A 26,743-nucleotide genomic window follows, 5' to 3' on the forward strand; every position below is an offset into this window, starting at 1 on the left:
TAATTTTAAATTGAATATACTTCATTTGAAGTTTGTGACTGCAAATGTTTGGTCACATGACAAAAAGATGTCTGCGCCCAGTTTTTCATTATTATTTTTTGCAATTTTTGTCTTTTATCCGTTTGGTTGTTCATCGCAGACTGGATTATTACCTGTAGTGATAAACACTTGGCCTTTTACAAATGCCACAGCAGCTGGTTTGTAAAATTTATTGCCGATACATGATTACTTTTTTTACAATGTAACATGTTCTTAAAAAAAAAAGGGTGAAAATATCAGACAGACAGACATTCACATTGGCGGATCTAGAAATTTTCATAAGTGGGGGCCCACTGACTGACCTAAGAGGGGGCCTGCTCCAGTCATACTTCAGTGATCTTCTTCTTGTCTCTGTATAAGCATCCTTTATAAGGATCACCACCATATATTATGGCGTATAAAGGAAGCATTTGGAGCCTGTATCGGTACAGATTAATGTGAGCATTTGCCTACCCAATTCCTCAGCCAGGCCGTGACGGGTCTTATTACCAGAAAGTTAACCATCCCTAAACATAATAAAATATAACAAAAATAAAACATACGAACTCACACACTCACCTGATTCGCTCAGTCCTCAAAGTATAAAAAGTGTATTTTTTCTATGTATCAAATATCCTTTTTTTAATATCTGTGTGTTTTGAATGGGAGAGGGTCACCCCGGATGCCCCACAAATGCCTTGGCAAAATACGTCTAAGGTAAAAACGAGGAATCGGTTAGGACAAAATCTATCAAAACCGACACTACCAAATGCCCTGCTGTATCAAGGTAGAGGAAAGCCGAAAATCCTACTGAATAGGATCTCGGAAAGAAAATACCGAACCATTAGGAGAACTGCAAGAACTCTCAGACTTCAAATGATAGCTCTGATAGTTTCCAATGGAAACTACTAATGGTTCCCATATGGGCAGAGCACGTGTCTCAAACATACCTGAAAATATCTGCAGAGGTTTTCCTCAACAAGAAAATAATGACCGAAATTGAAAGTATATAATCTATGGATGATAAAATGCATCCAAGAAAGCAACTTAGAAGACTAATTTGGATGATGTTGATGGATTCTCTCAGCAAAAATTTCACGTCCATTCTCATCGACACCCACCGGTGATTCCCTTTATAAATAACCAAATTTTTTCCCATAAAGTGGAGCCCTAAATCCGCCTCTGATTAAAAATCCCAATTCGAAAATAAACTGTATCTGTCTCTGTATGTTACACATTGCAGGATCCAATCGCGGATATGTGTGCACTGGATGGGGAGCTGACAACACCATTGTTCAAAAGAAAAAAGTCCAACACACAAATAAAAGAACAGAAAACACTGCATGGAAAACCAGTAACATATACAAAGATATATTCAGTGTTCCTAGAGAAAACTAAAGACTGAGCAGCACAAATGGTCAAACCTCCTGAAAACTGGGAGTGATCTTAGGTGCTCTTGAAGGGAAAGCAGATCCTGGTCCACATGTGGCACCCTTTTTGTCGCTCATGAAAAGGGGACAGGATTGTTGTTACAACATAACTAGGAACATTTCCACTATCATGGGGGTCTCATTGGGGGGTTCCTATCCTGTTTTGTCAGATTCCCGTATCCCGCTTACACTATAATACGTAAGCAATTCTCATTTTTTGGTCATTTCCCGGGTCCCCCAAGACTTCATTTCCCGTTTTCATGACACAATAATTTGACTTTCACGTGTCACGCTTACAAAAAATCAACAATCCCGCGTCACGCTTAGACCCCAATGAGACCCACTATCATCTGTGAAACTGATATTCTATATCTGTCAAGCAGCACATGATGGCATCCGTAAAATTTATTAGGGATTGATTTCAACTTTTTGGGAACTCTTGGTTTAATAGCTTCCTTGATAGGAAAAAAAACCAGGCTGTGGAATATATCATATCAAATGGGAGATACACTTTACATATAACATACTCCATACACAGACACTACAAGAATATTTCTACATAAAATTGGAAAGTTCATAATTGGGAGCTGAAATCATCTATTTCATTGTAACATTTTTTTTTGTCAAATGACCTTCATTGTCAATTTAAATTATAACATTTCAATAAGAGGTGTGTAAAGAAATATAGATGCAAAAACATATGGTTGAACATGTTCGATGAATTTTCAATCTTAATTTTCTATTTTTTGGGGGATAATTTGTGTCTCATCCACATCCAGGTGAATAATTTTAAATTAAGTAAGTTGGCATGTTTGCATGTCGTCAGCTTTAGGCAAATAATTTTGTGTGAAATTTATTTATTTACAGCTTGGAACACACTTGTTAATAAGAAGGGGTCTATTTATGATGCTTTGGTAGATGGATGTTCAGTGTGTGAGATAGAACGCTGTGATGGATCAGTGGGTCCAGGAGGAAGTCCTGATGAGAACGGAGAAACTACTCTTGATGCTATGGTCATGAATGGGTAAACTTCTTCTACCTTACATGTATTTAGTTTAAACATATTTATATATAGTGGATTGGGAAACAAGTTATTGCAACTTATTGATGATCTCAGTCACTGAAAATGTCTTCTTTATTTATAGTTGATACCAGTATTTTGCTATATCCACATTAGAGTAAAGTTATTACAGACAATTAGTTTGAAATATTGAATTTCAGTAAAATTATTATAACACCAATAATAAGACATTGATTTTCAGAATAATTCATGACATAAAGCATTATCATTTCACAAATTTGTCATCAATCTCTCAACATAACAATGGGAGTGATGATGCCCCCAAAAAGCATGAATGATGTTCTCTAAAACTTCATTTTTTCCCAAAATGCAAGGAACTTGAAAGTTGCCTATTGATTTATACAGTAAACACTAAACATATGAAAAGTAACATTTGATTCATTTTAAACTGTTGTTATGAGCTAATTTTAACATATGAAAAGTAACATTTGAGTCATTTTAAACTGTTGTTATGAGCTAATTTTAACATATGAAAAGTAACATTTGAGTCATTTTAAACTGTTGTTATGAGCTAATTTTAACATATGAAAAGTAACATTTGAGTCATTTTAAACTGTTGTTATGAGCTAATTTTAACATATGAAAAGTAACATTTGAGTCATTTTAAACTGTTGTTATGAGCTAATTTTAACATATGAAAAGTAACATTTGAGTCACTTCCAACTTGGTATTTGATATTGTACAATAACAGATGTAACATATACTTACACATTATTGAAATGGAAATCATCCTCAATATATTGCCCTCATACTCTGTATAAATGGTTCATTACTAAAAAATATTTAGAAATCAATAATCACACTATGTGAATGTTTCCTAATGTTTCCTAATATTTTAAATGTTTCATTCATACCAAATGTGAATGAAGAACTGTATAGTGTATTGACAGAAAAGGATTTGGATGCCTTATATTTCAGGCAGACATTTGATGTAGGAGCAGTAGGTTGTTTAAGACGTATACCAACAGCCATAGCAGTAGCCAGAGCTGTGATGGACTATACAGAACAGACGTTACTGGTAGGAGAATTAGGTGGGTACAAATTATTATGTGTAAATGCATTTTTTTTCATTTTAAGATAGCTATCCAATTTTTTCCCACAATATGACACAGAAAACCTTGCTCTATGATTCGGCAATTAAAATATAAATATATTTACCAAAAAAACTGTCCTTCTCATGCATCTCTTCACTTTATACCTGTCCTTCGGTTTATGGATATTGTCTCATTGTTAAGTATACCACATTTAGCTTACTTTTTGCTAGAGTGATACAATTAAACTTTACAAACTGGATATTAAGGTGGTACCAGACACCTTGACTAAATTAATTTGGCTCTTTTAATTTTCATTAAATTTTTACAAAACATTTGCTTTGACCCTTTGAAAAAATATAAAAATTTCAAAAAAACTTGAACCACACAATTTATCTGAAAATTTTCATTGGATAAATAGCAGTTTGACAAGTATGATTGGATCATTTAGAAGATTGTTTTTTCCGTAACAATAGAGTGTGTTTAAGAAGTTCAGCTGAAATTTTCAAAGTTATCTCCCTGTAGAGTTATGTACCACCTTGAAAAAAAAAATATATATCATTAAAAATGTATATATTGCACAAGCATACAGTTTCTACTTATGTAAAAAAAAAAGAAGCTATAGTGATAAAATATAAAAAAGAAGATATAATATGATTGCCAATAAACAATTCAAATAAGAAAACAAGAAAACTAACAGCCTAATTTTTGTACAAAAAAATGAACAAAAGTCAAACTGTAACATGGCAACAAACGACGAAAGCTAGCTTCTAGTAATAGATTTATTTAAGCAATGCATATGACTGTAATACATTTTCTGTCTATGAAGAAATAACTTAAAAAATGAAGTGCACACTGAATAACCCATGTAGGGGGTTATTTTAAAGTGTGCACCAAATTTTCTATTTTATTTCAAATACTGTGGAAGTACTTTGATACGTGGGTATCAATTTTCGTGGTTTAAGCAATATTTACATGTTCATGGGTTTTTAAATTCGTGGATTTTAGTTTTCTAAAAAAAATAATTGAAAAGCCTTTAGAAACGAAGGTTACAATTTGTCTGGATTGAAGGAAATTGCAAAGTAAACATTGACCCGTGTAAATCATAGTGATAACACTAATTAACCCATCAGAGGCCATCAACATGTCACCTAAAGACAACAGTAACATAAACAAATGCTATAAACGTGTCTTGAATTTTCAAATAATTCTTATCAAAATCAATCCCAGCATGAAATTATTATTTCCCATATGTACTATGAGGATATAATAAAACACTTTATCATACTACTAGCATATCAATACCGGAAATCTGACTTTCATTGATCAATATTTTTTTTTGAAAATTAAAAGATCAAAAGTTGTACAGTTTAGGTTATTAAAGATTAAATGGGTATAATCCTGCATGCAGATGTAGTTCTGTGATTGCTTTTAAAGTATTTTCAGATTTGGCGTTATTCAATATATTCTCTAGATCATATCAGTAGTCAAACCTACCGAAGGAGGTTTTCAATGTCTTGATTTATTTGGACAATGGTTGTTTTATTTCGTTGGACACTTAAATTCGTGGATAAAGTCATCCACCAAAACCACGAAAATTGGTACCCCACGAATAAAAGTACTTTCACAGTAGGCAGAAAAAAATATTACAGTAATTTCTTATAAGTTAATTTTTGATTCAAAATCAAATTATTATCAATTGAAAAAATGATATTAAATAAATAAACGAGAGTTTGACATAAAACAGAGACATCAATTGTTGAAAAGAAAAGTATAAGCATAACTGACAACAACATCCATATATACATTCATAGAATAAAAATGTGTGAATAAAATACAAAGTATTTTCTGCTTTAAAGTTATTGAGACAGTCATATGAGCAATTCAACTTATATATACCCAGTTTGAAAAAGTTATACTTTTAGTCAGTTTCATTGTATATTATGAGAGGTTTGAATATTTGTTCAAATGAACACAATTCTTTTAATTACAGCAACACAATTTGCTGTAGAGATGGGTTTTAAAGAAATGAACCTGTCTTCAGATAGTTCTATTACCATGTGGAAAGATTGGAAGTCAAGGAACTGTCAACCCAACTACAGAACTGTACAGTAATTTTTTACTATTTATATATGACTGATCCATTACATCTGGTTTATTTCAGTACAAGCTTTTTTCTCTAGTCTTATTTTGTTGCTTTTTCTTCCTCATTTACCCTTGTCCTTCTGCTTCTACTACATGCATTATGTACATTGGCTTACCTAATCCTTTCATTGATTGTTGTTTTCTTCAATGACATTTTCTTTTTTTTGCAAACTTCTCAAAGGAGTAGGGGTAATAAGACCTTTATTTAGCCCCAAAATAACTGTAAATTCAAAAGTTATCATACATATTTTTAAATTACTGAAACTTGACAAGGTTATATGGTACTAAGAAAACCAAAACAAATTTGACATCGACCAAGTTACCATGGCTACAAATCATGACCTAATTTGCATATTTTGTTACATTTCGTGATTTTCCTTGTCTTTTCATCAAATTTTAAGTATATTTTAGATTGTAAAATTATGGCATCTTTATATTTGGTGAGATTATGACAATAGTTATAATAAAGCTTCTGTTTAATTATTTTGTTGTTTCTCTGCTGCGCAGGATGTTTCACAATGGAAATTAAGAGGGAAAAGTGCATAAATTTTGTTTTTTTCATCAATTTGTGAATACAGTTCATATTATGACATTATTGTGATATCATCCGAAAAAAATCTTTATGTTTTCCATTTATATTTCTTGACCCTATGAATTTCTAAACATTATGTGCCAATTTGAAATGGTCAAAAGGCCAAAAGAAGGCCTTAATGCCCCTACTCCTTTATTATATTTCAGAGATTCATAAATTCATTGGTTTGAGATTTGCATAACCTAATTGTAATTGAGAAATATTCTCTCTTACTTATCAATAACCAAATATAAATGATGATCTACCAATAAAAAGAAATGATTTTACAACCCCTAGAAAGATAAAAATAATAAGCCTGATGACTTTTAGTCATAATGTTTATTTAATTGAATAATGAATGGAAACAAAGAAGAAAATGAAGATTTTTTAGTGTTTCTATATTCTTTAATTTTTCTCGTTTTATTTCCAAAATAGATGCAGCATTTTTTTACACCCTGATAGATATAAGCTTTTCATTTTACCGAAAGCATTGAGAACAAAACACAAATCTGAAAAATGAAGAATTTTATTTCAATTCATTTTTTGACATGCATCACCAAAAACTGTTGTTCTGTACACAAACTGTCATGGGTGCATATGATTTTTCTCTCTTGTTCAATCCTATTCATATAATTATTCTAAACAAAGTAATTTAACAAATCAAACAGTTAATGTTGATTATTAGAAATACACTTTTATATAAATTGTAACATTTTCTTCAACAGAACACAAATGATATTGCTTTTAGTGCGCTTCATACAAAATGTACTTTGGCCAACACTTTTACACCCCAATGAAGATCTAAAAAAAAGCAATCAATTCTTAAATAAAAAAACCTCATTCATTTTAGATGGAAAAAGGTGCGGGTCAGAAACCTTATGGAGATTCAGGAAATTTCAACTGTACAAAATTAGCAGAATCCATATTGTTATACAAATAAACAATACTATACATTTTACCAAAAAATTACAGTTTTAGTTTAAAAGTTTCATGATACTCTTTTGTAGAATGTTACTCCAGATCCAACAAAAAATTGTGGTCCATACAAACCAAAGTCAGTATTAGAAAGTTTACAGCAAACTGGAAACAGAGGAAACAAAAACATTGGTCCAAGAAATCACGATACAATTGGTATGGTTGTGATAGATGAACATGGTAATATCACTGCTGGTACAACTACTAATGGACTCAACCATAAGATACCTGGGTAAGTTTGTCCTTCAATTTTGATTTTTTAGGACTATATGGACCTGTCACAGTTAACTGCCTTTGTCTTGATCCTAGATAGTTATAAAATTAAATGCACTGTCATGACAGTTCAATCAACCCATGCCAACATTTTGAAATTTAGGTATAAAATTGTATGAAAAAATGTTGGCATAGGTTGAATGATTTGTTACAGATTAAGTGTTATAAAAACATAATTTAATCAGGGGCTAATCAATTTACAACCAGTTTAAACCTACCGTTAAAGTATAAAGGTTTTACAAGTACAACACAAGTGAAAATGTAGTTATAATTGTGTGTGTTGGGGATCTCTTTTCCATATAGGAACTAGTTAAAAATTGATATAATGAAATGATGAGGAAAAAGAAGAATTTTATGGATTTTTATTAAAGAAGCAAGCATCTTGTCATATTAAATATATTTCAGTGTCATTCTCATAAATACATGTAATATAAAGTATATGATTAAAATATTAAATTGTATATAAAATAGTTTACTTCAAATACAATGGCATTATACACTATTGATACTCGTGTATTTAATAAGCACTGAATCATGTAAAATATCTATTATCAATGTTCACTTTAAATTCTAACATATAGATAAAGGAAGATGTGGTGTGAGTGACAATGAGACATGATCTCTCCATCCATATAACATTTATAAAAGTTCGCCGTGATATAGCCTTTTAGTGCTAATGCGGCGTAAAGCAACAATCATTTATAAAAGTAAACCAGTATAGGACAATGTACGGCCTTCAACACGGAGCCTTGGCTCACACCATTTTTTAGTATACACACAATAATTGAACTACAAACATGCAATTGTGAATTTCTAGAAAAATATGGAAATAAATGCAGAAGAATGTATTCCTTATTGCCCTTAACCAGAAATATTTATCATACACTGAGTTTACCAGATCTTTATTACTCTAAATGTATGCACATGGGAGATTGTTTTCAAAACGAAGGATTATCATAAGATATACTGGATTGGTCCTGGACCCAATTGATTCTAATGTATAAATTGAATAAACAAACGACAACTAGTGTACATAGAATTAGAAAAATTTTACTATTATGATTGTCTCAAAAGTCATACTATAAGATATGATGCTGCATCTGCACAATCAAATTAACTGCGTGGTGTCATGTTATCTTTTGGTCTCTTGTGCAAGTTTCACAAAGATATCTCAGGAGTAAGACATGTCATAGAATGATTTTAAAGTTTATTCTAGTCCTTAGTGGGTTTCACAAAGTGGTCCTAAATTTTGACATTTTCTAAAGTTGGTCACAAAGTAAGGACTACACAAGCGGTTTCTAATGATGGTCTTGGGATAGTCACAGTCAAGTTTGTTTGTATAAATTACACTAATTTTTTAGTAGTTTTGCAAATTATCTTATTATCATCATTTTATCAACAAAATAATGAAAAAAATGATCATAAAAATTTGCACCAATAAATTAGCTTTATATCTCTTTTTTCTCAAGTATTGTTATATTTAAGTGTTTAATTTCAGAAAGATAGTCTTTTTTTTTCTCATTTTAATTTTTTTCAACACAATTTTGCTAGTATCAAAGGTTCTATTTAACAATTTTTGTCCTTTTAGAAAAACAGTTATTCCATTTTTACTACAACACAATTTTCCAAATACTTACACGGGGTATTTTTAATGCTTAAATATACTGACTGTATTTTACCTTTTATTAATTAATAATTGCTATAACAACACATATTGTATTTTGTTTGTGGGCATAGATTGAATATGTTTTTATCAAATGTTGGCATAGGTTGAAGACACCGTCATGACAGACACTGAAAGTACATAATGGGAAATGACAATATACAATACACTTTTTTATAATTCAATCATGAGGGGCCTGATGGGGGAGGGTTGATGTCTCATTACGATTCACAAGTTGATTTTATTGTCAATCACGGTTCACAGAGAAAAAAATTCCAGGATCACGGATCACAAAAATATATATAAAAAAATCTGTAAAAAAATGATCACTTTAGTGAAAATACACCAATTACGAAGAAGGAAAATAACCCATTAGGACCCTCAATCAGCAATGTTCTATTTGTAGGTTAAAAAAGACTAGGAATGGATATAAATGATTATAAATTTGACATGTTTTTGCACAAACTTAAGCAATTGAAGAAACAACTGCATGACTTCTGAAGGTAAATTAAGGAGCATTTCTAGTCTCTAGATTGTACTTTCTAAACTGAACATTTCTATTTATAGAAGAGTTGGTGATTCCCCTATAATGGGAGCAGGTGCATATGCCATGAATGGTGTAGGTGGAGCTGTTGCTACTGGAGATGGGGATGTTATGATGAGATTTTTACCATCGTAAGTATGACTTATTAATTTCTTGAAATTAACTACTGTGGAATCATTTATTTTCGTGGGTACCAATTTTCGTGGATTAAGGAAAAGTAACATGTTCGTTGATATTTAATTTCGTGGTTTTGATAACAATCTGCATATAAGCTATTAGAAAACTTAGTATTCGTTGAACATTTAATTTCGTGGTTCACCGGTTCCCACGAAATCCACGAAAATTGGTACCCGACGAATAATAATGAATCCACAGTAATTGAATATGAAATTCAAACCTTTAAAAGATTTCATTTTTTTTTTTTTTTATTTGAAATAAAATAAAATCAAAGAACTGAAGTGTAAGGTACCAATTTATGTATGCTTTGAGATACTATCATTGTAAGACCATAATGTATATTTTTATGATCTTTTCCCAGATGATGTATAGTGAAGAGAGCTACAAAAGATGCAAAAGAAAAATTAAAAACATACTCCTCATACATTATACATCACTATTATCACTATACCCATAATCATTAATTTATGAATATGCTTGATTTGATTTGCCAAAGACTCCGAGGCCAAAGACACCAAAGATCATTTTACTACAGAAAAATTTGTATCAAATTAAATAATGGCATTAATTATTTTACCAGCATTGTAATTTTAGATTCTTAGCAGTAAGTCAGATGGCAGCTGGTGTACCTCCAGGAATAATCACTAAGCTTACAATCCAGAATATAGCTAAATATTATCCAAAGTTCTCTGGAGCTTTAATAGCTGTAGACAATAAAGGCACATATGGTGAGTTAATACATTGCATCATGTCTATTTATAGATATATGGCTGTAAACAGTATGTTAATGGGTAATGATCCTACAACTGCTACTCTGTCTGCTATGACACGAATTACTGATTATTATCTTAATTTTGTTGGAGCCGTAGTGGCTGTTACACACCAAGGACAGTATGGTAGGCCAATATCTTTGACCCATCTTTTGACAGCCCAAATGCATAAATTACATCCTTTGCCTATTCATTGTGTTGTTTTCCATCTCACATTCCATTAGCAATTTTTCCTTTAAAAAAAACGCCAATCACCCTGTGTCTACAAAAGACTCATCAGTGATATCATAGGAAATCAGTGAGTTGAAAAAAAACTTTTTCAAAACCTTCAGAAGCAGAAGGGCTTGTACATGTATTCCAAAGATAAGGTTTCTGGGGTTTTAAAAATTTATTCCATGGATTCTTCTAATTGTAACACAAAGGACACACAACATTTTGATATCAAGTAGACTCTAAGCAAACCATTATTTTTTTTTCAATACATACATCTCTTGTTTAAATCAAGTAATTTGGTTAGCCATAGCTTAAATTTTTATGCCTCTAAAATTTGATAACTGATCTGAAAAATTGTAGTCTTCCTGCACTATATATCCTCATGAATTTGAGTTATGAAATGCTGTAACGATTCACCATGCACAATATATCATTCTGCAAAGCCTTTATGAGAAAGCACTCACCCTTTAGAGTTTAGACTTTTAATAGTTTCTATAGCAGTTGTATTTTATGGGCAAAACTTTCACAATGTTCAAGAACATTTGCTTCAATTTAAGTGATAAAAATATGAAAAAAACAAAAACAAATAGAGGTTCATTCTAATTATTTTTCTTCATATATTTATCACTAAAATTCAAGGGACTGTGGTTCAAGCCATAATCACAACTTTTACTGTGTTTATTCAAAAGGCTTTGAGCTTTCACTATTCAAAAGCATCAATAAAACTGCCTTTCACATATGCATTAATGATTACTGTTTTAGCTAATACATATTGAGATTACAAAAAGTCTATGTTGAATAATGTAATTTTAATATACTGATAGCTTTCTTCAGTTAGTGTACGGTATGTTCAACCTTCAGAGAAAAAATAAATTATCCTTAGTCCTATGGGATTAATCCTGACATGTTATAGTCTACAATTTCTTTACCATTTCTTTTTGTGCCCCACCTATGATAGTAGAGGGCCATTATGTTTTCTGGTCTGTGAGTCCTTCCGTCTGTTCGTCCGTCCGTCTGTTGTACTGTCCTTTCGTCCGTCCGTTTGTCCCACTTCAGGTTAAAGTTTTCAGTCAAAGTAGTTTTTGATGAAGTTGAAGTCCAATCAACTTGAAACTTAGTACACATGTTCCTCATGATATGATCTTTCTTATTTTAAAACAAAATTAAACTTTTGACCTCATTTTCATGGTCCACTGAACATAGAAATTAAAAGTGTGAGTTTCAGGTTGAAGTTTTTGGTCGAGGTAGTTTATGATAAAGCTGAAGTCCAATCAACTTGAAACTTAGTACACATGTTCCTTATGATATGATCTTTCTTATTTTAAAACCAAATTAGACTTTTGACCCCATTTTCATGGTCCACTGAACATAGAAATTAAAAGTGTGAGTTTCAGGTTCAAGTTTTTGGTCAAGGTAGTTTTTGATGAAGTTAAAGTCAAATCAACTTGACACTTAGTACACATGTTCCCTTTTGGTTGATCTTTTTACTTTTAAGGCCAAATTAGATTTTTTATCCAATTTCATGGTCTATTGAACATGGAAAATGATAACGCAAGTGGGGCATCTGTGTACTTTGGACACATTCTTGTTGCTAATAAATAACCAATATATGCTTTTATTACTTTATTCATTCACTATTTTTCTGTATTTGTTAGATATATTTTTATAAGAAAAATTGACCAGTAAGTGTCTTTAGTGTTGTTTTGTTGCTGTATTATTGACATAAACTTTGAATCCTATTTCATTTACAAAGAAATTAATTTTTCATTCCCAGATTGATAAAATTAACTGGTAGTAATAAATATATATCATTTTTTTTATTTTTCAGGTGCAGCTTGTTACGGTTTTCCAGTATTCCATTATTCTGTGATAAATCCTGTTTTAAAAACTGTCACTATAAAAAGTGTAGAGTGTCTTGTATAAAACCAGTTATCTTGAGATTAATATTATATATTTTTATACAATTCTTGTTTACTCTTTTATTTCAACATATTCAAAAAACAAAAAGTAAATGAACCCAAGTTGAACATTTAGACCACTCAAGGGTCATTAAAAAAACCAAGTATATCTACATGCATGGTGGTCCCTGATGAGATCTTATTTTTTAGCTTGTATCAATGTATCACTTTGGATAAGATTAAATCTTAAGAATGGTTCTACCTATTGCTTGACAACAACTAGACTAGCTGTACCCACACCTACCCTTAAAAAAGCTCTTAGCTTTAAGTGCCTTTAAACAGAATGGCCCTCCTTTATCATTCAGACTCTATAACTTTCAGCAACATAAAGTTAAGAAGATGTGGTATGATTGCTAAATACTCCAGCAGAGACAAAACGATGCAGAAGTTAACAACTAAAGACATCAACCAATCATTATCATTCAGTAACCTGAATAAGAATAGTAGCAAAATTTTTTGCTGAATTAAAAGATGCAAACATAGGCAAAAGCTTTCCTAATTCCAAGTGATTGATTCTAGGATATCCAGTTGACAAATCAAAATTGTCAAGCACTTTTCCTAATTCAGACCATTGTAAAGCCTTCCATAATACATATTTTCTCTGGAAAAAAAATCTATTTTTCTGGTAAGGTTAAATCTGATTGAAAGTTACCCTAAATACTGCATCTCCATGCAAAGTTATATGACAGAAGAACTTACTTTCTGAGGAGTAAATATATAATTGAAATAGTAACTTAATACAAAAAAAAAAAGATTAGTGACATACTTATGATGGGAGTCTGACATACTCATCAAATGGTCATTTACAAAGTTCAGCATTTTTAGCTCACCTGGCCCAAAGGGCCATGTGAGCTTTTCTCATCACATAGGTCCATCGTCGTTAAATTTTACAAAAATCTTCTTCTCTGAAACTACTGGGTAAAATTTAACAAAAGTTGGTCACAAATATAATTGGAGTATCTATAGTTTAAAAAATGTGTATGGTGACCTGGCCAACCAACCAAAATGGCCACCATTGCTAAAAATAGAACATAGGGGTAAAATGTCAAGTTTGGCTTATATCTCTAAAACTAAAGCATTTAGAGAAAATCTGACATGGGGTAAAATTGTTTATCAGGTCAAGATCTACCGGCCTGAAATTTTCTGATGAATTTTACAGTCCATTAAAAGGTTGCTGCCCCTGAATTGGTAATTTAAAGAAAATTTGGCCGTTTTTGGTTATTAACTTGAATAGGATTACAGATAGAGATAAACTGAAAACAGCAATAATGTTTAGCAAAGTTAGATCTACAAATAAGTCAAACATTGACCAAAATGGTCAATAACCCTTTAAGGAGTTAATGCCCTTATAAGTCAATATTAAACAATTTTCTAAAATTTGGTAAATTTTGTAGTCAATTTTAAACAATTTTCTTAAATTTTGTAAATATTTACAATTTATTTTCCTCCAACTGCTGGGCCAAGATCGTTATAGATAGATGTAATTGTAAGCAGCAAGAATGTTCAGTAAAGTAAGATCTGCAAACACATCACCATCAACAAAACACAATTTGGTCATGAATCCATCTGTGTCCTTTGTTTAATATGCACATAGACTAAGACAGTCATAGAGCCTCTAGTTTGCGTTTCAAAAGAAAGCTGTAAAAGTTTAAAAACTGAAACAAGGGAGCACTCAGGAAGATCAATATTGATGACTGATATGACCTGCAAAAATTATTTTTTATACAGTTTAGGAAATGATTTTTGTCGAGCCTGCAACTTCTGTTGCAGAAAGCACTACATAGGGATAGTGATCCGGCGGCGGCGTTAGCTTACTTCTTAAAAGCTTTATATTTTAGAAGGTAGAAGACCTGGATGTTTCATACTTTGTATATAGATGCCTCATGTTAAGAACTTTCCGTCGTCACATGTCCAATGTCCTTGACCTCATTTTCATGGTTCAGTGACTACTTGAAAAAATGTAATGTTAAATTCTCTCTTATTATAAGTAATTGGGTAACTATGTTTGGTATGTGCGTATCTTGCAAGGTCCTCATGTCCGTCAGACAGTTTTTACTTGACCTCAACCTCATTTCATGGATCGGTGAACAAGGTTAAGTTTTGGTGGTCAAGTCCATATCTCAGATACTATAAGCAATAGGTCAATTATATTGGGTGTATAGAAGGACTGTAAGGTGTACATGTCAAACTGGCAGGTGTCATCTGACCTTGACCTCATTTTCATGGTTCAGTGGTTATAGTTAAGTTTTTGTGTTTTGGTCTGTTTTTCTTAAACTATATGCAATAGGTCTACTATATTTGGTGTATGGAATGATTGTGAGGTGAACATGTCTAGCTGACAGGTGTCATCTGACCTTGACCTCATTTTCATGGTTCAAGTTAAGTTTTTGAGTTTTGGTCTATTTTTCCAATACTTTATGCATTAGGTCAACTATATTTGGTGTATGGAAATATTTTATGATCTATACGTTTGTTATGCATGTTTTATTTGACCTTGACCTCAATTTAACATTGCTAAGTGTTAAGTGTTTGTGTTTTGGTCGGTTTTCTCAATTTGTTAGCAATAAGTCAACTATATTTGTTGTATTGAAGAATTGTTAGCTGTACATGTCTGCCTGGCATGGTTCATCTGAACTTGACCTCATTTTCATGGTTCATTAATCAATGTTCGTTTTCTTGGTTTATGTTGAGTTTATGTGACAATTGTAATAAAGCTTTATATTTAGGTCTATCAACATAATATCAATGATTAGTAAAGAAGGTGAGACATTTCAGCGTGTGCACTCTTGTTTCAAAATAATGACATAAAATCAGCAAACCATCTTTTATACTATTACACATGCTTTCAGCAGAATTGACCTGTGTTCTTTTCTATTTATGTTTTTAACAAAAAACAAAGAAATAAGTATTTTCAATATCATTATAACTTTATTAACAATTCCTTCAATAACAAATATTGCACATAATATTTTTGAAATGATTAATAATGAATAAAATGCACGAAACAATCATTTATGTAGCACTGTAAATTTCAAAACTTTTGCAATAATTTTTTTTAATTTATCCATAGATAAATAAATGCATGTAAAAATTTATAACTGTTAGTGTAAGTTACATTTCTTGTAACAAACTGATTAAAAAATAGTAGCTTTTGAGGCATTTAGTAGTAGGTGAATGTATTCACTTTGCCATAAAGGGAATAACTGAACAAAGTAATGATGGGTCAAATTACATGAATCACATAATCAAAATTTTAAAACCATTAGATCTGGCATTTTTGTTACAAAATATCTACAATATTGGACCCTTTGAAATAGAATTTGAATATATGTTATATCAAAACAATAATTTGTACATAGTAGACAAATTGACAATAGATTTGGTCAATGATTTGACAAAAAAAATAATTGAATATTTTTAAGTACTGATATTTGAAAAAAATACTAAACTAAAGTTTAGTATGTGAAATTGCAATACTTAATGTTTGTAATTGGAAAGGTCATAAACATAGTTATTCCACAAGTACTTGTTACCGTAGAGCCACAAAACATAACAGTGTCAAAATTGATTACAATATTTAATGTCATTAATTTTATATGTCTGCAGGTGGTATAGTCAGTATGGAGGTGTTCCTCAAAACATCAATCCCTTTATGCAGAACACATACTTTCTTGTAGCCTAATCTCACTAACTCATTGGCAAACTGAAATATAAACAAAGAATAAATTTGAACACAAAAGATATGACAAAATATAGAACAACTATATAGATATAAGAAGATGTGGTATGAGTGCCAATGAGACAACTCTCCATCCAAGTTGCATTTTATAAAAGTATAACCATTATAGGTTAAAGTTCGTTCTTCAACACAGAGCCTTGGCTCAAACCGAGCAGCACGCTATAAAGGGCACAAAATATAAAATTTATTTGTGCAAGACTTATAGTAACCGGAAGGATGTGTGTAATAGCTTAGAATGTGAGCCATTGGCCAGGGTTTTAATATCTATGGAAACTCGTTATTAAATACAGTACAGTGACTATACATAACATCACAATTTTTGAAAGTCTATGCAGTCTGCATGTGCCAGTCAGAACCCTTGATATTAGGTATCTTGTTTTTATCATTTGAGAATTAAGTGCCACTGGTAGAAATTTCATAGCATCTTCTTAACTTCTTATTTTACTTGGAACTTTTAAGAGCTTGACATACTAAATAAACACCTTTGTATTATCAAAAGAACCTATACGTATCTTTTGGTTTCATGTGTGTTGATTGGTTGCCCTCTTGTTGATGTTTACCCCTTATCACCTTTTATTCATATCTAAGGCATTGATAAATTTATTCTTTGTGTTTAAGATGCCTGCTCCTATTTCATAACAAAGTATTCTAGTTATTCATTTTACATACTGAATGTTTATGTTACCAAATTCACTTGATGAGGTATTTGGTAGTATAGTTGTTCTCTATACCTATGTATAGTTTATTGAGAATAAATAGATATATATATATGTCGTGTACAAGTTGCGATTTTGTACAATATGTACAAAAATATTGTACATGTTATAACTTGTATAATGCAAAAATACAAGTTATAACATGTACAAAAGTACCTCGTACATGTTATAACCTGTACAAAATATTGCTTAAAAATGGGTTTAACTTGTACAAAATTGAAAAATAAGGATATGTTTCTATTATCGCAACAGATGTTTTGGACCTCAATGATATTTTCATAACGTTTTTATTATTCCTTCATGTTAGTGTGTTTTGTCCTTTTTTGATACAGTTAATGTATATCTTAGGACATGTCTTATGATCCTCTTATGACTATCTATGGACATATCTTTATTTAATAAATTATAATTGTGAGTGTCCACTTTGAGGGCAATAGTAAAATACTTGCATTCTAGTTGACACTAAAAGACATAAGAGGATAGCCAGGACAGATGTGTCTACAAATAAAATTGGAAATGGAAATGGGGTATGTTTCTAAAAGACAACAAACAGCCCTTGGAGCAGACGACATCCAAAGGACACAAATACATGCTATTAAAGTAGAGGATATTTAAAATATAAAAATGACTTCCGCCTCATGCAATGATCTTATAGTTTAAATAATTTTTTTTTTATAAATTTACATAAGTCATGCTAAAGGCCAAACATGTTGAAGAGTAGATCCAAAGATATTGATTACGAAGCGTGGTCCAATGAAAACTATATCAGCTCTATTTTGCTTTTACAGAGTAAGCATATAAGACATTGTTTTAGTCTTTGCATGCTATAAAATGAGACGGAGGAGTATTACCCAAAATTTTTAGGCATCCTTTCTTAAAATTTTTGGAAGAATTTAGTTACTAGTATCTAATGTAATTGCCATTGAGGAAATGCAAGCTTTTAGTAAATAGTGTCACACTTATTTAAGCCATGATGGACTACATAAAACATACAATTACATGAAAACACATTTTGCCAACATAAATCATGAAACATATATTTTTGAAACTTTGTAATCATTGTCCTCTACAGAAAAAGACACATGCTAGCCTATTTATTGTTGTTCTTTATGCATTGGTGAATTTAAATGTATATTTTACTTCATTAAGATTTATCTTAAATTTTGTACAAGTTAAAACCATTTTTAAGCAATATTTTGTACAGGTTATAACATGTATGCGGTACTTTTGTACATGTTATAACTTGTATTTTTGCATTATACAAGTTATAACATGTACAATATTTTTGTACATGTTATAACCTGTACAAAATCGCAACATGTACACAACATATACATGTATTAAGATATATACTGCTCATTTCTTGATGAATATTTCAACACTATACTTTTAATCTACCTGTATTTGCAAATCTGTTAAAAATTTGCAGCATGGAGAATTAACCTTTGGTTTTGTTTTTAAGCAACCTAAACCATAACTTACATTCAGTGCATTTTTATTTCTGCCACCTGCAACAACCTTGACCTGTAGTGGATGAGCATTCAAGGTCGTGACAGCAGAACATGGATTAAGGTTACCTTCAGGACAAAATGCTGATTGGAATGGAATGTTAATACTGCTTGGGATGGTCCCTTTATTAAATCTTATAATAAGTCAAGGAGAGATAATCTCTTTACATTTTCATAAGTTTTTAAACTATAAAAGCGAAAAATACAACACAAAACAAATATAATATTGATCTATTTGTTCCCTGTCACCATTTGAAATAAAAGATTCAATAACAATATTTTTGAAATAAGCAATTCATATCAACTATAAAAGACTTGGTTTAAGAAGTGACTTTGCCTGCTACATATCATGTGCATGAAAGAGAATTTGAGGTTAACTATAGCCTACTATACAGAATGAATTAGGTAACATTTCGAAAGAAATTAGTTTAAAAAATTAATTGTTAAAAAGTTTGTATAATGATATTTCAATTTCACTTTTATAGTACTTTTCAGTTATTTATGAGAAAAAAAAAACAATAACTTAAATTTAGTTCTTTCAACAGCTGGGCATGTCTGTTCAGTTAATTTTGTTTTGAGAAACAAAGGATACTCTTCTTGTACTCGGACATCAATGACCAACAGCATTGGCTTACTGTTGTGTTTTCGTTTGGTTGGACTTTTAGACTGGACTGGACCACTAAATTCACCAAGCTCTATCATGTCCTCAGCAGATATGTGTGGACATTTAACTGCTCTTAATTCTTCAATGGTTTTTGGTTCCATGGACTGAAAAAGATAATACACTTTTGTATACTATTTGTAATGTTAACACAAGTTTAAAGAAAAATACATGTTTTAAATAAAAAGATGAAACATGACACACAAAAAAAATAGAAAAAGAAAAAGATAATACACAGGATAAAAACTATGTTCAATAACATGATACAAAACTTATGTAATTACATACTATGAACATATTAGAACTTATTTTATGACCATTTTCACAGATTTTTCAGGTCGAATTCACAATGAAAAAATATTTCCATTACCTCCTAATATATATTAACATATATAAATCATAGAACCAAGAAAAAGCAGGAACATATATATTGACAGGACTTGACACAACTTATTATAGCTGATTTTATCATCAGGGCATAGTTAATAAAGGGCACAATACAGAAATGTGTAAAATATGTACTCACTTTAATCTTAACAATTTCAGGTAATATGAATAAAAATGTAATTTCAACCGTTTGAAGGAACTGAATTAGATTGAAATTAATTTCTTCTAGTTGTCTCCCATAGACCGTTAGTTGTTTTCCCGCGCTTCATGAGATATAGCCATTCAGCACGACAGGGCCGACTCGAATAGACGTGTTTCTCAGTTGTACTAAATATGGATTCCGATACACCTCAAGAAGAAATATCTTTGCGGACAGTTTTAGACGCAGTTAATCGTCAAAAGCAGGATATTGAAGTTCTTGTTGACACAAAGATAAGTGAGAAGATAAATAGTTTGCGCGACAAAATTCATGGCACAAACCAGAGCATGAAGTCTCAAGTTAAGAAGCTGAAGTCTGATTCCCAGTACAAATGGCGTTCTGAAGGTAACAAAATTCAGTTCAGTCATAACCTTGAAGATTTAACCCAAGCTATTTGGGCTATTGACAATGGCAAAGTTGATTATGCTAGAGACATTGTTGCATCCTGTACAAATAGGCTTAAACATAGAAATAAGCTAATAAAGATCGCGGATACTTCTGATGGAGGGTGGGATACAGCTCGCCAGTACAAAGCAAACCCTATTGCTAGCGATTCTGAAGATGAGTCCAAGATTATAAGGGCTGAAAACAGGGCCATTAGGAAGAAAAAGGCTAAGAGCAAACCAGCAGCTAAACAGCAGCAGATTCCTGCCACCGCTAGCTCTAGCTTCTCCTCTCAACAGCCCTTTCGAGGGGGCCAGCCGTCTTGGTATGGAGGTTTCCCGTATGCCCAGGACCAGTACGCTGGAAAATCTCAACGGGGACCTTGCTTCAACTGTGGGTCGTACAAACATTGGAGAGTTAACTGCCCCTTCCAAAACAACAAGACAACAGCATCACACAACAGAAACTAGCTTTGTAAAAGATGAGTATAATTTTGACATTAGTTCTTTAGATAATGAGTATACTCAAAGTTTTACACATGATTATTATGAGTATGAGCAAGATGGTACTGATATTATTGTTAAGGGTAGGCTAAAGGAGAATATACAATTTTGGATAGATATTGGTGCATATGACTATATAATTGACACTATAAGAGATGGCTATAAAATACCATTTTATTCTACTCCTCCGTCTACGTATTTATTCAACAATTTATCAGCTTTGAAAAATTCCGATTTTGTACATACAGCTATTCAAGATTTATTACATAGAGGGTTAATAGTTCAGTGTGACCAACGACCTTTTGTTGTTAATCCTCTTACTGTAGCGGTTCAGTCTAATTTAAAGAAAAGATTGATTCTTGATTTGAGGGCCGTAAATAAACATTTATGGAAACAGAGCGTTAAATTTGAGGACATGAGGACTGCTCAACAGCATATTAAATTAAATTATTCCATGTTTAAGTACGATGTTCACTCAGCTTATCACCATATTGACATTTTTGAACCACACACAGAGTATTTAGGTTTTTCATGGATCATTAATGGCTGTCCTACATTTTTCAAATTTCTTGTTTTACCATTTGGTTTGAGTACAGCTTGTTTTATTTTTACTAAACTGACTAGGCCACTTGTAAAGAAATGGCGATCTGAAGGTAAGCAAGTTATAATGTATCTTGATGATGGTTTGGGTATAGAACAAGATCAAGAAATGTGCAAGATTGTGTCAGAGCAAGTTAAGCTAGATTTAGTTAGAAGTGGCTTTGTACCCAAGGCTGAAAAGTCATTGTGGGAACCTACTAAACGTTTGGTTTGGTTAGGTACATTTATTGATACAGAAAATGGTTTTTACAAAATACCAGATAACAGAATAAATAAGATGATGCATTCTATTGATGACATTATATCTTGTTTGACTGGGCGTAAAAGCGTTTTTGTGGAAAAAAGTTGCATCTGTTGTAGGTCAGATTATATCTACATACTTAGTTATTGGAAATTTAGTTTATTTAATGACTAAACATTTAACTATAGACGTGAACACATCTGCGTCTTGGTATTCTTATATTAAACTTTCAGAATCTAGTATTGAACAGTTACAATTCTGGAAACTGTATACAAGTGAAGTTAATGTAAAACATTTCAGTGTTGATGAATCATGTCATAGTATTATCTACAGTGACGCTAGTGATACAGGTTTTGGTGGTTATATTGTAGAAGCACCACAAAACATTGCACATGGTATGTGGGTTGAATCAGAACATAGTAATAGTTCTACTTGGAAGGAACTTTCAGCGGTAAAGAAAGTTTTGCTGTCCTTAATTAACATTATATCCGGAAAAAGGGTTAAATGGTTCACAGATAACCAAAATGTTGTGAGCATTGTTAGCAAAGGAAGTACAAAAACTATTTTACAGAATTTAGCGTTGGACATATTTAGCGCATGTTTGAAGTACAATGTCAACATTGATATAGTTTGGATACCTAGAACACTAAACGAAAAAGCTGATTTTCTAAGTCGTATCGTTGATCATGACGATTGGGGAATATCATATTACATTTTTCAATTGATAGAATCTTTATGGGGTCCGCATGAAGTAGATTGGTTTGCTTCTGATCACAATTTCAAGTTACTAGTATTTTATTCAAGATTTTGGAATGAAAATTCTTCTGGTATTGATGCGTTTACAGTAGATTGGTATGGGGTCAACGGTCTTTTTGTACCACCTGTATTTCTTATACCACGTGTAATTAATTACATGAGACAATGCAACGCTGTAGGAACATTGATTGTTCCTTGCTGGCCATCCGCAAGTTATTGGCCTATGTTATGTCCAAATGGGGGCGATTTCACAGATCAAGTTATTGGATATGTAGAATTACCAAGCGGTAAGGAGTTTTATATTCCTGGTAAAAGCAAGAAGGCCATTTTTGGTAATACTGATCTTACATTTAAGATGTTAGCTTTGAGGCTAGATTTCAGAATAAAATACTGATATGTATGTAGGTTGTAAACCTATTTTGTTTATGAAGCTGTGTATGCTTATCTGGTTTTTACAGATGATATGTGAAAGGCTGTAGTAGTGCCTTGATTGTGTACTAACGTTACAATGCATATCTGAATTGGTTTCAGATTTTGGCATTAAGGCTTTAAATAGCCTTGTTGAGAACTAATATACTAATAAATACAAATGCTTATGTCAGCATTAAGACTATTGTACATAGTCTTGTGAGATGTACTAACAAGTCTTTTTCTGTTGATAGTTTCTTACATTTAAGATTCTGTTATTGTTTAATTATTGTTTATACATGTATTTTTGCAGGCCTTTGAATCTGAGATTAATTTTTTGCCACCAGCTCTGCATACCAATGTTGATGTTCTTATGGATTTACTTTGCGAATCTAAAGCTGACAGTACCGTTAAAACTTATCATTCAGGATTTATCCTTTGGAAAAAGTGGGCTGTTCATAACGGCATAAGTCGTTGTGATATTTTACCGGCAAAATCTTTGCACGTTGCACTTTATTTATCTTCATTAGTTCAGAACAGTCGTACTGCTAGTCCGGTTATTTCAGCATTTTATAGTATATAATGGGCACATCATATGATTGGTCAAACGTCTCCTACTGTTAATCTAGTTGTGAAAAATGTTCTAGAAGGTGCAAAACGACGATTAGCTACTCGAATTGAGAAAAAGGAACCAGTTACTCCTGAGCTTCTATCTAAAATGTATAGTTCGTCATTTAAGGAATATAATGTTATGTCACAGCGTATTATATGTGCGTGTTTACTCGCTTATTCAGGTTTTTTGAGAGTGTCCCAGCTATTAAATATACGGAGATGTGATATCATTTTTGAATTAGGTTATATATCTATATTTATTCCGAAAAGTAAAACTGATATATATCGTGATGGCAATTCTGTAGTAATAGCCTGTATGGATTCCGATATGTGTCCAGTTAAGAATTTAAAGTTATATTTGTTGTGGGCTGATATTTCGCCGGAATCAGAAGAATTTATTTTTAGAAATCTAACAAAATTCAAGGATAGATATGTGCTTCGAAAGGAAAATAAATCATTGTCTTACACACATATGAGAGAATTATTTATTGAAGCTTTTCAACCATTTGTGTCAGATATTAAGAAATATGGATTGCACAGTTTACGTTCTGGCGGAGCTACAACTTGCGCTAATTTAGGTATTTCCGATCGATTGTTCAAAAGACATGGCAGATGGCGTTCAGAGACGGCCAAGGAAGGTTATATTAAAGATTCTTTAAAAGACAGATTAATTGTTTCTGAAAATTTAGGTTTATAACCTGGTATTGACTTTTTATTTTCAAAGTGAATTAAGTTCTATAAGCAAGATAAAAAAAATATTTCCCGTTCTTTGTAGTTTCAGCACATGGCACTGTCGTGTGGGTATTCAATTTGTACTTTAGTTTGGTTTTTTATTAGTATTATGTGCTTAGAGTTGGGTAGTCTATGGGTGTAGTAATTGTAGAAGAAATGTAATTTCAACCGTTTGAAGGAACTGAATTAGATTGAAATTAATTTCTTCTAGTTGTCTCCCATAGACCGTTAGTTGTTTTCCCGCGCTTCATGAGATATAGCCATTCAGCACGACAGGGCCGACTCGAATAGACGTGTTTCTCAGTTGAAATTTTTTATCTTGCTTATGTGAATTTATTTGATGTTATATGAAATGTTTTGATTTCAGTAGTAATTATGTATTACACAAATGTACTTGACTATATTTTGTCGACATGATATTATGTATCATAATGTGCAATTAAAATCAGCACATGGCACTGTCGTGTGGGTATTGCACATGGCACTGTCGTGTGGGTATTCAATTTGTACTTTAGTTTGGTTTTTTATTAGTATTATGTGCTTAGAGTTGGGTAGTCTATGGGTGTAGTAATTGTAGAAGAATGTCTTTTAAGGTGGTACCTAACACTACAGGGAGATAACTCTGTAAATTCAGCTAAATGTTTTAATTACGTTGTGTTGTAATAGGAATATTAAGCTTCTCAATGATAAAAATTGGTGTTTGTCAAAATGCTATATAACCAGTGTAATATTTCTGACAAAACGGTTGGTTCAAAATTTTTGAAATTTTTATATTGTTGTTAAAGGGTAAAAGTAAACACTTTGACAAAATTTTCTGAAAATTAAACGAGCCAAATTAATTTTAGTGAAAGTGTTGGGTACCACCTTAAATTAAGTAATAAGTGATTACAGTGTATCAAACTTAAAATTTATCAAATTAACATTCATTTCATCACAGAAAGGTACAGAGTGCAAATGGGGTAATTTAAAAAAAAAAAAGGCACTGATGACATTCCAAATTTCACATACCATTTTAAAACACTTCACATAAAATCAAACTCATATTAGTCATTTTATATGACAAAATACATCAACTAATGATAAAACTTGTGTTTGTTGAATGTAGGGAATGATGTGATAAATTTATTCGTTAGTTCCAAAAGTTTTTCCGTCTTACTCTACCAAACTCCATAAATCTCATGAATCTGCGTAAAGTTTGAGATTTTTATACTGAAAAGCCTACCAGATTTGTTAGATTTACTGTTTCCTGGAAGAAGGTATTAAAGTAACCACACTTTTCCCAATCAATCATAAAAAAATTGTCTTTTTCTGTTAAATTCATTTACAATTTGTCTAGATTCTGAGAACTTTAGTAAGACCTTAGCGCATAGTATGAATGCTTATCAGTTCATTATGATGTTATGGTGATATTACAATAAATATAAGATGTGGTATGATTGCCAATGAGAAAACTCTCCACAGGAGACCAAATGACACATGAATTTATAAACTATAGGTTTGGCCTGACCTTCAGCAATGAGCAAAATCCAAATTGTTATACTCACCAAATCATTTGTAGGTTGGTCATTATAATCTCTAGAATAATATGACAAGTTAGGACGGCTGTCAGGTTTAATGGTCTTTTTAGCTGGTCTGGCATGCTGTCTATAGATGGCACTTTTAGGTGTGTTACAAAATATCCTAATCGAATCCTGTACACACAGCTCTATATTAATCTCTATTAAGAATACAAAAAAAATAACATCAAAATCAAACAACTTGTGTAATTCCACTTTTATTTGTATAGTTACACACATGAAAAGTGCCTATATGTTATATTTAAATTACAGCAAGTTTATTATATATACTCAGTTCTTTTTTAAAGACCCTTCTTTAGTGTTTTGTTATCATGATCTCCTTCATTTATGTGTTGCAGTGAGTTATGAATAATTTAACTGTTGAAGTTTATGTGACATCATTAATATAAGTTATCCTATGCTTTAAAATCAAAATATGGTGACTAAAATTAACAACATGGTAAACTTTTAATGAAATATTTAATGATAGAATTCTTTTTTAGTGTTATCTGAATCTTTAAAGATAATAGAATAACTAACAACCATGAACTGAGATCTAAGTGAAGTTACAATGTATGAGAAGACATTATGAAGATTATTTTTATTAAAAGTAAAATCTTCTAAGGGATGGCCAAAGACCATAAATGGAACGGTAACAGAAACAGATTATTGGATTTTCTACATATAGATATAAAAAAATATCAATGTGTAGATAACGTGATAATTTATAGGTGTCAGACCACCAATTACTCCCTTCAATTTAGAACGTATGTAAAAGTAGCCCTACTCTGACACAAAATAGTGCTTTTGATGTCCTTGTATACTTAAACTAACCGACAAATTTGCAGAAATGAAACTTTTGTTGAAACTTGAAAGAGAAATATACATGAAA

At 31.6% G+C, this 26,743-nt stretch overlaps 2 protein-coding genes across 4 annotated transcripts in view; one reads left to right on the forward strand and one right to left on the reverse strand.

The window, feature by feature from the left end:
• Nucleotides 1-40: 40 nt before the first annotated feature.
• Nucleotides 41-12,855, forward strand: LOC134695669 (N(4)-(Beta-N-acetylglucosaminyl)-L-asparaginase-like). Of its 2 annotated transcripts, none has more exons than XM_063557015.1 (8): nucleotides 41-197; nucleotides 2,316-2,472; nucleotides 3,448-3,560; nucleotides 5,554-5,666; nucleotides 7,284-7,483; nucleotides 9,755-9,862; nucleotides 10,503-10,636; nucleotides 12,720-12,855. In XM_063557015.1, the coding sequence occupies exons 1-8, from the start codon at nucleotides 68-70 to the stop codon at nucleotides 12,812-12,814; spliced, it is 1,050 nt and encodes a 349-aa protein (XP_063413085.1). In that variant the 5' UTR covers nucleotides 41-67; the 3' UTR covers nucleotides 12,815-12,855. The 2 variants fall into 2 exon arrangements, with proteins under 2 accessions (XP_063413085.1, XP_063413086.1); XM_063557016.1 differs by lacking the exon at nucleotides 10,503-10,636 and adding an exon at nucleotides 10,671-10,804.
• Nucleotides 12,856-16,377: 3,522 nt separating this feature from the next.
• LOC134695840 (TBC domain-containing protein kinase-like protein) overlaps nucleotides 16,378-26,743 on the reverse strand; it is a 31,931-nt gene continuing 21,565 nt past the window's right edge. For both annotated transcript variants that reach the window (XM_063557276.1, XM_063557275.1), the window contains exons 23-26: nucleotides 25,840-26,012; nucleotides 19,405-19,580; nucleotides 18,787-18,946; nucleotides 16,378-16,552 (exon numbers count right to left, since the gene is read on the reverse strand). In XM_063557276.1, the coding sequence (XP_063413346.1) occupies nucleotides 16,442-16,552; nucleotides 18,787-18,946; nucleotides 19,405-19,580; nucleotides 25,840-26,012 (620 nt within the window). In that variant the 3' untranslated portion in view covers nucleotides 16,378-16,441. The remainder of the gene's footprint in view (nucleotides 16,553-18,786; nucleotides 18,947-19,404; nucleotides 19,581-25,839; nucleotides 26,013-26,743) is intronic.

Source organism: Mytilus trossulus, chromosome 14 (assembly GCF_036588685.1).
Source record: "Mytilus trossulus isolate FHL-02 chromosome 14, PNRI_Mtr1.1.1.hap1, whole genome shotgun sequence".
In the NCBI taxonomy this organism is placed as follows: domain Eukaryota; kingdom Metazoa; phylum Mollusca; class Bivalvia; order Mytilida; family Mytilidae; genus Mytilus; species Mytilus trossulus.

What these genes read in the sequence shown, in the direction of transcription:
- LOC134695669 (XM_063557015.1), top strand. Translation starts at nt 68, where the DNA reads ATGTCTGCGCCCAGTTTTTCATTATTATTTTTTGCAATTTTTGTCTTT. An exon ending in TACAAATGCCACAGCAGCTG is followed by an intron (nt 198 to 2,315) that starts GTTTGTAAAATT and finishes ATTTATTTACAG; the next exon opens with CTTGGAACACACTTGTTAAT. An exon ending in AGACAATAAAGGCACATATG is followed by an intron (nt 10,637 to 12,719) that starts GTGAGTTAATAC and finishes TTTATTTTTCAG; the next exon opens with GTGCAGCTTGTTACGGTTTT.